This window comes from Lolium rigidum, chromosome 1 (assembly GCF_022539505.1).
Source record: "Lolium rigidum isolate FL_2022 chromosome 1, APGP_CSIRO_Lrig_0.1, whole genome shotgun sequence".
Taxonomy (NCBI): Eukaryota; Viridiplantae; Streptophyta; class Magnoliopsida; order Poales; family Poaceae; genus Lolium; species Lolium rigidum.
Genome location: NC_061508.1, coordinates 206,233,475 through 206,243,966, shown reverse-complemented (window position 1 = coordinate 206,243,966; position 10,492 = coordinate 206,233,475). Strand labels below are relative to the sequence as shown.

The 10,492-nt window shown below is 49.4% G+C and overlaps 1 protein-coding gene across 1 annotated transcript; it reads right to left on the bottom strand.

Annotated features, from left to right (window-relative positions):
• Positions 1-589: 589 nt before the first annotated feature.
• Positions 590-9,682, bottom strand: LOC124654391 (phosphopantothenate--cysteine ligase 2-like). Its single transcript, XM_047193402.1, has 3 exons — positions 9,560-9,682; positions 8,253-8,372; positions 590-1,068 (listed from the first exon to the last, which is right to left on the bottom strand). Exons 1-3 carry the CDS (start codon positions 9,680-9,682, stop codon positions 832-834), a joined length of 480 nt encoding a protein of 159 aa, XP_047049358.1. The 3' UTR covers positions 590-831.
• Between the last annotated feature and the right edge of the window lie 810 nt (positions 9,683-10,492).

The following is a 10,492-nucleotide window of genomic DNA, read 5'->3' as shown; positions in this document are numbered from 1 at the left end:
AGCTGTCATCGGTGCGCTGTTTTTTTTTCTTCAGGAACACGAGAGAACATGGAGGCGAATTCTGAAATGGAGCCGCGGTTTCTTTAGAACTTATGCGAAACCATTAAAATTGGAAGTTTCGCTGGTGTACTATAGGGCACTTTAGGACGCAAAAATTGACGGGTTTTTTTTTCACAACAATAGATGTTAGTACATAGTATGAAATCCAATGAGATTTCAAATGTGATGCATCTTGATGATTGGAAAAATGTTCAAATATAGAGATGTATTCCAGTAAATTATTATGGAAGATCAATTAAAATGCAGTTTCTTAACATAAGATGTTTTGGCAGTTTAAACTGAACTGCCAAAACGTCTTATATTTGTGAACGGGTAGATACTTGTTTCACTTGATCCTGCGTGCATCACTTATCACGAATTTCTAGTTTGTATTGGTAAAAGTTGTTGATTTTATGACTTGTTCTAATTCTACCTTCAGAATGCGGGTGCAGAATGTTGTGTTTATGATGCAACGAAGCCGTATGCATGTCTTTTCTGTTCAGAGGAGCATACTGCAGATTAACAGACTATACTGGTGTGCACCTGAACAGATAGTATATCTTTGTAGCACCTTTTACAACAGGACAGGATGTTAATGATCCATCCTGTTCTTGCAGGTCGCATTGCCTACTTATTTCGCGCCATGACCATCGGTCACCAGCAAACCGCCAACATCATGTGAAAACAAAGATAGAATCAGGCTTGACCGGCTCTATGTAGCTTCTAACATACTTGGATGCAGATGCCACGAGTGATTGCATATACTTGCCTTTCTCATCTCAGTAAAACGTCTCATGTTTCTTGGTCTGGATTGGGCCGCGTAATGTTATCCGAGTGCATCTTTACCAGGAGACCTATGAGCTGTTCCTCAAGGTCGTCTGCCTTGCTGCGCCTGCTAACAGTTGTCTTCCCGCTACTTGTGACCATGACAACCACGTCTTTGTAGTTCGCTAGCTCGTTTGCCACCACGACATTCATACCGTACTTTCTCAAGGCTTTCTGCAGAAGGATGTCCGGATCTGTCTCGAGCTGCACTTTGCAGGTTGTAAGAGCAATCCAGAGAATAGGAAGGTAACATGTACAAGAATTACTGAGGTAGGTCACTTTTCTTTGAAGCGGGAAAGGGGATGAACATCATTAGCTAATTTAGCTTCCATTCGAATTTTACAAGTTTTAGAGTGGTTGGCTTTTTTAATAACCGTCCATCTAGCCTGATCCAACGGTGGTAAAAAGACGGAATCAAACTGACGGAACAATAAAAAGTAGGACTGAAACCAAAAGTTGTGGGACCGAAACCTCCAATATATTCTACGGAAATTATAAAAAGTGAGCGTGCGTTCGAACAACCAAATCATCTTATGAGACTGCAGGAACCGTCAGCACATCATCGTCAGCTCACTAATCCTCTCTTCTTCCCTACGACTGCCCGGCCGCAGCTGCCGCCGCCACAGCCGACGGTGAAATGGCATCCCGCATCGCCTCTAGCCTCCTCCGCCGCGCCGGCCCCGTAAGCCCCCCTCCCTCCCCATATCTCTACCTGTGCTAGCTAGTCGCCCCATGTGCCATCGATGTTGGCGCCACTGGCTTACACTCTGTTCCACCACGCCGCTATGTACGGCTCTACGGCCAGCGCTGTCGCCACCGGCCTACAGGATGTTCCACCACGCCGCCAGGTACGGCACCCCACCAACGCGAACCGGGCTGGCGACCCTGGCAGAATGTGGCAGCAACAACAGCGGCAGTGCGGCAACAAGTGCACCACTGCACCGGCGTCTTCATCTCGCGGTCCACGCCCGGCGGGGCGTAGTCCAAGCGGAAGGGCTGGAACTGGAGCGGCTTTAAGGCGCACAAAGCACGGCCGCATGCCGAGGACGCCGTCACGGCGGGCGCGCCCGTCAAGAGGCGCACCTGACTCAGAAAATCTGGCCTAAGAAGAGCTGGTTGCTCGCTGCTGACAGCCTGTGCGGATACCGGCCCGATGCAAGTTGCAGCACATGCGTATACTTCAGAAAGAAACTTATGGAGCTCGAAGAAGAGAAAGTGTTGTACAAGTTTGTCATAACATCTTCACTTCACGCTAGCATACTTAGTCAATAAGAGTTATGCAGATGTTGGCTCAAGTTTGGACAATTTTAGAAAGAGAGGGACAGGTTGTTGGTTGAAGTTGAAAAGTCTGAATGCAGATGGACAGACACATAAGGTGTGAGATGCACAACTTCAGAAACTTAAAGCATTTGAAGCACAGTACTGTTATGTGGCTGCTAGGGTTTGGGAGGGAGAGAGAGGGCTGCAAGGGCACAAGAACGCCGGCCGGGGGCCTTTTGCCCACGGCCGGTGGCAAGAGGGAAGGGATGTCCTTCTTAATTCTTGCTTGATTAGATTGATACGTCTCCTCTCCTTATATAGAGAGGTTTACTTGACCCCTAAGCAAGCTACCCTTATCTCTAATTAACCCTAATACTAATGGGCTATAGTGCCAGCCCAAGCCCATTACGTACTCTAACAAGTACATAATGTTTCTTAATAATGTGGTCTAATAAATTTCAGTCTAGTACCTGTTAGTCATAAAATACCAGACCTGCAGATTCACATTTGAAACATAGGCAGTAGTGCGATTTGAAGCACACAGTCACAACGATTTTTTAACCTATATCTGTTGGAACTACATCTTTCATACTATGTCCCATGACTATTTTTGCAACAAAACCGCCCCACATCTGACATACAAAGTCATTCTGAAGCTAGAAGGTGCACATCATTCGCGGAGGAGGCCAGGCTAGGGTTGGGGGCGCAGAGGTAGGGGATGGGATCGACTGTCACGCGTGCAGGGGAAGAAGAGGAAAAAGGCCGAGAGACGGTGGGAAAAGGGGGGCAAGGGCCTTCCCCATTTGGTGGGCTGCGAGAACGAGGCGAAACAGGCCCAGCCAGGGCCACGTGGGCCACAGACCGGTCTCCGGCCCAGCATGCATGGGAGGCATCCGTTGACCGCGGCGCGTGCTCGTCCTCGTCCGACGGAGAGAACAGCACCATCGCAGAACAGGGCGGCCACACCGGGAGGCGCTCGACCGCCGCTGCCGCGTCCGCCGCCGTACGGTGGAGGCAGTAGGATGTGCCCCCGAGGCTGAATGTCTTATGAGCCAGGAGGAAATCACGGATGGCTGGGGACGCCGCAAAGGACGAGAAAATGCCACGGCCATGGCGGCGAACAAGAAAGGAGTCGGGGTGCGCGGTGAAACGGAAGTTGAGAGCGTTGGCGACGCAAAACCTGTTGATCCGCGGCGAGAGCGTCGTCGGAGTAACCCAGAACTGAACGAGCTCACCCGAACCAGCGATCGTACTAGCCACCATGGAGTGAAACATGCCAAGGATTGCGTCGAGGAAGACCGTACCTGGAGATGGGCGGGGGAGGACACGAGCACGGGCCGCGCCGCCGGAGGAGGCAGTGGGCAGGGAAGCGTCGCCTCCACGGGGAGGGGCGGAGTCGGCATCAGGATCCCCGTCCACCGGAACCACGACCGCAGCCGAGGCGGCGGCGGGCTCCGGCGACCGTGCCGGCAAGCTCAGGGGCAGCTGGAGGTGGGAGGCAGGCTGGAGGAGGAGGCTGGTAGGTAAGGATCCTAGAGCTAGGCCGCCGGCGGCGGCAGGTGGTTCGTCGAGCGGCCACGGCGCACGGTCGCCCGCACGGCCGCGGGAGCTCTCCCTCGGGCTCTCACTCATCTCTCCCACATAGAAACAAAAAATGACTCTTTTCTCGGTACATTTGTAACAAACAGTGATCTTCAAAATATCTGTACCTAGTGATGTGCCATGATGTGATTTGGTACGCACATATTTCAGGACTGTATTCAAACACGATCTCCCCTTCACCGAAAAGGGTTACAGATCTAAGGGCATCTCCAACCATGCGATTCAAATGGACGCCGGACACGCTGGGCTGTCCGTTTGCAAGCCGTTTGGGTGGCCGCGCGGACACCCGGACAGCGGCCCGCGTCCGCGTGTCCGTTTGGGTCGCACGCTGCGCCCAACGCGCGGACACATCGCAAATGGAATAAAAAAGTAAATTAAAATAAAAAAAGGAAAACAACAAAAAATAAATTGAAACTAGTGGTTCATTAAACTTAGCCCTATTTTGGGCAATTTTTACACAAAAGAAAGCCCTATATGGGCTTTAAACTAAATAAAAAAGCAAACCCTAGCCAGGGTTTGCGTGGTGGCCGCCGGCAGTACTAATCCCAGTAGTACTCGTCGTCGTCGCCGTCGATGAGGACGACGCCCCCCGGCGGCGACGCGTTGTTCCGGCAGGACACGCCGGAGGGCGCCGGGGACTCCGGCCAGGGCGACCACTGCGCCCTTTCCTAGGCGGAGCGCGGGTCCGGAGGGCTCGCCGGCCTGCGCAGCCGTGCCCACCGTGCGGACTCCTTCCGGAGCTGCTCCGCCGCTGCGGCCTGCAGCTCCGCCTCCTGCCGGAGCGCGGCCCGGCGCTCCGCCTCCTGCCGGAGCGCGGCCCGGCGCTCCTCCTCCTCCCGGAGCGCGGCCCGGCGCTCCATCTCCTCCAGGAGCGCCGCCTGGCGCGTGGACTCCTCCTCCTGGCGAGCCATCTCGAGGAAGGCCCACGCCTCCGCCTGGGCGTCCTCCTGGGCCTTCCTGGCCATCATCTCTAGCGGGGAGATGCGCAGAGTCTCCGCAAGGTGCGGCCATTTGGCCAGCTCCTCGAGGTCGCGCTGCTCTAGGGACGCCGCGAGCGCCGCCTGCAGTTCGGGGTCGTCCTCCTCCTGGGGCTCGGGCTTTGGCTGGGGCTGGGGCTAGGTCTGTGGCGCCGACTCGGCCTCGTCGATGTAGAGGCCGCCGGGGCGGCGGCCAGCCCGCATTGCAGGCGTGCGCGGCTGCGCGCGAGGCCGCGCCGTCGCGGGCGTGGAGCACGACGTGAAGCACGTGCGCCGGCGCGCGTCGTACTCCACCTTGAACCACAAGTCCCAGTTGGGACTTGTGTAACTGGGACTTGTGTAACTGGGACTTGTGTTGCCGTACGCGGGGTGCTCCCGGAGGTCCGCCGGCTGCTGCGCGCGGCGCCTCCGGATCTCCGCTATGCGGGCGCGGCCGGAGCTCGGGATGGGCGGCACTGGAACCCGATCTGGGCTCAGGTGCCAGCCGTGGGGGAGGTGCACGTCTCCCCACGGCATTGGGACGCCGGCGTCCCAGAACATCTGCGCCACCGCTACAGTGATGTAGATCCGGTCGCGACTGGGAGGAGCGGGCGGCCCCATGTCGAACGTCGCCGGCGCGATTCGCCGGCTGCTGCCGGCCTCGTGGTCGTTCGCGGACGGGAGGAACTCCCGCTTCGGGGCCATGGCGGCGCGGAAGCTCGTGCGTGCGTGTGGCCGGAGTGGAGAGTGGGGACTGGATAGGGGCAGTCCCCCTCCCCCAGTCCACATTTAATAGGACTGGGGCGCCGACAGCTGGGCCAGCCACGCGGACCAGGTGGACACGCGAGGACGCCGCGTGGCATCTGCGGCCACGCAAACCCGGCCCAATCTGGGACACCATTGTCATCCGCATTTGCGGTGTGTCGCCGCGTTGGGCCGTGTTTTTGTCCGGCTGGACCCATCCGGACGCGCGGGCGCGGGATGGCTCGCCCCGTTGGAGATGCCGTAAGTACCCCAATATCCTAAATTGTTTGACACCCAACCAGTTGGATCCCTGAATGTTAAAGGGGCCACTGGGCAAAAATTTGCGACTGACTTTTCGCGCTTCACAGAATGGTAACCACAAACTGTAGAAACAACCGAGTACTGAGAGTTTCATTTTGAAGAAAATAGAAGGATATCATTTCTCAATGTTTGCATGTAACAGTATGCGAAATACAACTAAATAGCGGTGAACGACATAAAAGATCACTCCTACATCATCAACATGCCACTGTTGGCCATTCTAGCAGCACTCCCACATCATCAGTCAACGCATCGCTGACTGTTGTGCTCCTGCTAGCCCAGCGCGTCACCCGCCTGTCGCCGGCCCCTGTGCTCCTTCTAAGATCATTAGAACAGACAAAAGAGAACTAATATCATTAGGATGCCAAAGCTAGACTCAAATCATAAAAATAAACTGTTTCATTATATTTGTCATGAATATGGTTTATCACAAGAACTCCTATGCATTCATAGAGAGAAAATGTTTAGGAGTTAGAAGGACTATGGTTGAGAGACTAGTCTCAGGTAACACACAAGTACTGATAATCATTTCCAATATTCCTGACTATACTGTCAAGCAGCTAAAGAGATGGTAGCTAAAGAGATATTTGGCCATTTCCAATATTCTTGACTATACTGTGAACCAGGTAACCATCAAATGAAATAGACACTGAATATATGAGAGCCCAGCTATAAATAAGTAATATCTTATCTGCACAGTCAGAAAAGAACATCACAGTCCATTCGACCAAGAAATGCCACGACCATCTCATCTTCCAGTCAACTGAGCGATAACTGAAGCCTAGATTTCTGATAACCTGTATACATCCTTGCATCATAGTTCGTTCATTCCTTGTGCTGCTACGGCATAAACCAGTTGAGGCTTTATTAAGTTAAGGCGCACCCTATATACTCTAAAAAATGTAGTAATTTCAAATAAAGTCAAAAAATTTCGAATCCTTTTGGGAATCAAAGATAATCAAGTATTGTACTCGTATAAATTTGTTTGGACAAAAAATGTTTCACATTGACTTCAGGCAAAAAAAAAAATCTATGACGAATATAGCGTGAATAGTACTTTAATATAGGACCTTCAAGTCTTTTTTTTTCACCCAGGAAACAAGAGAAGTTATTCCGTGGTGAATCTTTCGTATACGAGTACAATACATGATCATCTTTGATTCACAAAAACATTTGAATTTTTTTGATCTTTTTCTGAATTATTATATTTTTTTTCCATATAGGGTGCGCTTGCTCCCAGGTTCACCCATGCAATTTCGAGGCCATGTGGCCTTACCTCTAAAAACAACCATTGGCAGTAATAGTACTCTGAAATTTTACCTAATCAAACTACCCATATGGCCATATTCCCTTGTTTTTCTTCAAAGTGAAGTATGCTCTTTTTACATGTTCCTACTGTGAATTTAATGTCTCAAATCTGTTAACTTACCCCTCTGAAAAAAAAAAACTTGTAACAATATCAAAATCTAGTTTCCCTTGTTACAGTATAGCACTAAAATGGGTGTTAGGCTTTATGTCAAGATGTGTAAACTCCAATCACATCTACGAAAAAAAAGCATACAAGGATAGTTTCACTAACAGACGAGGATCCCAACAAAAACTTTTAAATTGCTAGCGATCTGCATATACATCTGCAACCTACTATAGCCTACCGTTACTAGCAGACTAGCAGCTGAATCAGATTTCTCTCACCTTTTCTCTTTTCTTTACTATAAGCACAACCATTGATATAACATGTGGTCATGTCACAGCAAAAACCATAAAATGCAGATGAGATACTCGTTGTATGGCTGCATCTACTCAGATAAAAATAATCAATCATGCAACGAATCTAGCAGCAAACCGAAGGCAACAACGCGTACCCGGCAGCCTCGCATTTTTTCAAGCAATTGACTAACTTTGACGAGTGGCGTCCAATCTCCAATCCCGCGGAGGAGGGGGTCGGCCGCTGTGTCCGATCCCGATGTGGTTGCTGGCGGCTCCGATCCAGGGGTGAAGAGAGCGATGGCGCAGCAGACTTGGCCGAGGAGGAGAATTCCTCAGTTAGGCGTTGACCGAGATCTGGCCATGAGGAGGGGGCGGCGTCTGAGCTGGCTGCGTTGGGAGGATCGAAGGACTCCGGCTGCTGGGATGCATGGGGTGGTCTTGATGAGGCGGGCCTTCGAAGGGGAGAGCCATACCGCGGTGGCTGCCGGCTGCGACGGAGGGAGGAGGCGGCGGCGGCTCGCGTCTGCGATTAGGAGAGCAGAACACGATTGATGATCTTTCTTTTTTCCTGATTTCTTTTCATGATTTCATGAGTTGCCCTTCAAAACGTCCATTTAGAGTTGTTAAAGTATTATAGAAGTTACACACCGATTTACCGATTTAATCAAAGGTTACGAAAAATTACATTAAACGGTATTCATATTTAATTAGATGGAGCTAAAGTTCCGTGCCAATCACTGCGTAAAACAGCTCTTTGGATTTAGAAGAGACAAAAAGGGATACAACAAAGTAACTAACCTTGAAGGATACACAAAATGCTGAAGGTGCCCAATGGTTCCTGAGGATGAAAAGCATCTTAGGAACTTGACTGAGTTGCATGTTCAAAGGGCCAACTGCTGCATCAATTTTATGTTTAGCCTGTAAAACAATTTGGGTCAGCGAAAAGAATATAAAAGTAAACATTGTAATGGTGCCAAAGTATGATGAATATCCTCCTAAATTTTTCAGTGAGCTGTATTTTAACTGCTTTTGATAAGTATTAACCTGCAAATACTAGTGCATTGCCACCACATGTACAGTGCGTCCTACTGCCTTAACTAGTTGTGTATTGAGTGCCTTTATTCACGGCAATTTTGGGTGGAAGGCATTTGAAAGGAAAAAATGGAAAATCTGGTATAATAGGGGCACTGGTCCCGGAAATTGCATGGGTGAACCTGGGAGCAAGCGCACCCTATATTAAAAAAATAATTAGTAATTCAGAAAAAGGTCAAAAAAATTCAAATCTTTTTGGGAATCAAAGATGATCATGTATTGTACTCGTATACGAAAGATTCACCATGGAATAACTTCTCTTGTTTCCTGGGTGAAAAAATAGACTTGGAGGTCCTATATTAAAGTACTATTCACGCTATATTCGTCATAGATTTGTTTTTTTCTTGCCTGAAGTCAATGTGAAATATTTCTTGACCAAACAAATTTATACGAGTACAATACTTGATTATCTTTGATTCCCAAAAGGATTCGAATTTTTTTAACTTTATTTGAAATTACTACATTTTTTGGAGTATATAGGGTGCGCCTGCACCCGAGAGCCAAAAGTCCGGGTCACACTGGTCCCTTAACGGTATCAGACAACATGATCACATTGCATGAACAGTAAAATATAGGAAGAATTAAATCTGAACATTCTGCTTTCACATAAATTCTTCAATTAACAAACTTAATTTCTTGGACTATTCCCTCTATTCAATGACCAAAGCGCAAAAAAAATGACAATCTAGCGTACCCACTTGATCGATCATCTGCTGCTATGCGCGAACTGATTATTTGTCCGCATTAAGAACAAGCAAGTGCGTGTAGCATTGCCCTATCTCTCCGAGCTCCACGATAGCCCCATGGCGTGCTCAGGCTGGGCGAAAATTTGGTAGTCGATGTCTCTCAAAAAAAAAAAATTTGGTAGTCGATGTACTGCCAGGCTAATTGTACTACACCTGTACTGCAAGACAGCATGACTGATGTACTGCGGCTGCGAGCGAGCGAAAAGTAACTTGACGAACCTTTCCTAGCGCTCTCTCCCTCTCAAACCCTATTCTCTCTCGTCTCACTCTTCCCGGCGGCGGCGGCGGGTACTGGGAGTAGCACGACGAGCGCCAGCCGATCCCGGGGAACGGGATGGCGGCAGGGAACGGCTGGCTCCTGCGCAGTGTAGTTGCGGCGGTGGTGTTCATTGTTTGCCAGCGCTCCCCGGCACCGGTGCGGGACCAAGGTAAGTCCAATCTCGTCCTCTGACCTCTCTTCTTACCCTTTTCCCCATATCTCCTATCTTTCCATCTCCATCCTTGCACTCACCCTCCCCTTGCCACACCTCATGTACCGCTGTTTTTCAGCTGTTGGACTCTTCAGAAGCAGAGGTGGGTGAATTGACTCGGTGGTTCAGAGCCGAGGTGGCTGCCAAATTGAACTACACTCTCTTCTTGATGGGTCTCTGGTACGCGTAATTTTCTTTGATGCTTTTGATTTCAGATTTCTTTATGCTTGTTGATTGCAGATTTCCCTTGAAACATTACAGATGGATGTGGCGGTTCCGGACTAAACCATGGAGACATCTCTTTCCGCATTGCAATGTATCTTTCTTTTCCTTTTAGATCCAAGGATGTGATTTAAAAATTAAAACCCGACACTTTCTATCGGTGTAGGACAATATGAGACAATCTAATGCCTATAACTCGTAGTTTTTCCTGTAGAGTTGTTTTCTTATACGATTTGCTTTCTCTTTTGTTGACATTTTTTATTTTTGTTGTCGCCGATGTTCGAGTCATCGCAGGTTGAGCAAGGAGGAACAATCGGAAGATTTAGCATTTATTTTTCTAAGTCTCGCAGATTATTGTAATTAAAAATCGAGTGTTCCTTTAATCGACGAGGCTATCGTGACGGTCCGGTTGAGTCATTGTTGGGCATGGTACAGTAGCCTATTTAGCATTCAGTTATTAGCACATTTGAAAATTGACATCCCAAAACCGGTTTCAGTATTTGCAGTT

Excerpts from the sequence above, each read along its gene's own strand:
- LOC124654391 (XM_047193402.1), bottom strand. The coding sequence starts at position 9,682 with ATGAACACCACCGCCGCAACTACACTGCGCAGGAGCCAGCCGTTCCCT. Across the intron at positions 8,373-9,559 it reads CGCCGCCGCCGCCGGGAAGA|GCTAAACATAAAATTGATGC; the intron begins GTGAGACGAGAG and ends ATTGTTTTACAG. Across the intron at positions 1,069-8,252 it reads CATTTTGTGTATCCTTCAAG|CTCGAGACAGATCCGGACAT; the intron begins GTTAGTTACTTT and ends TGCAAAGTGCAG.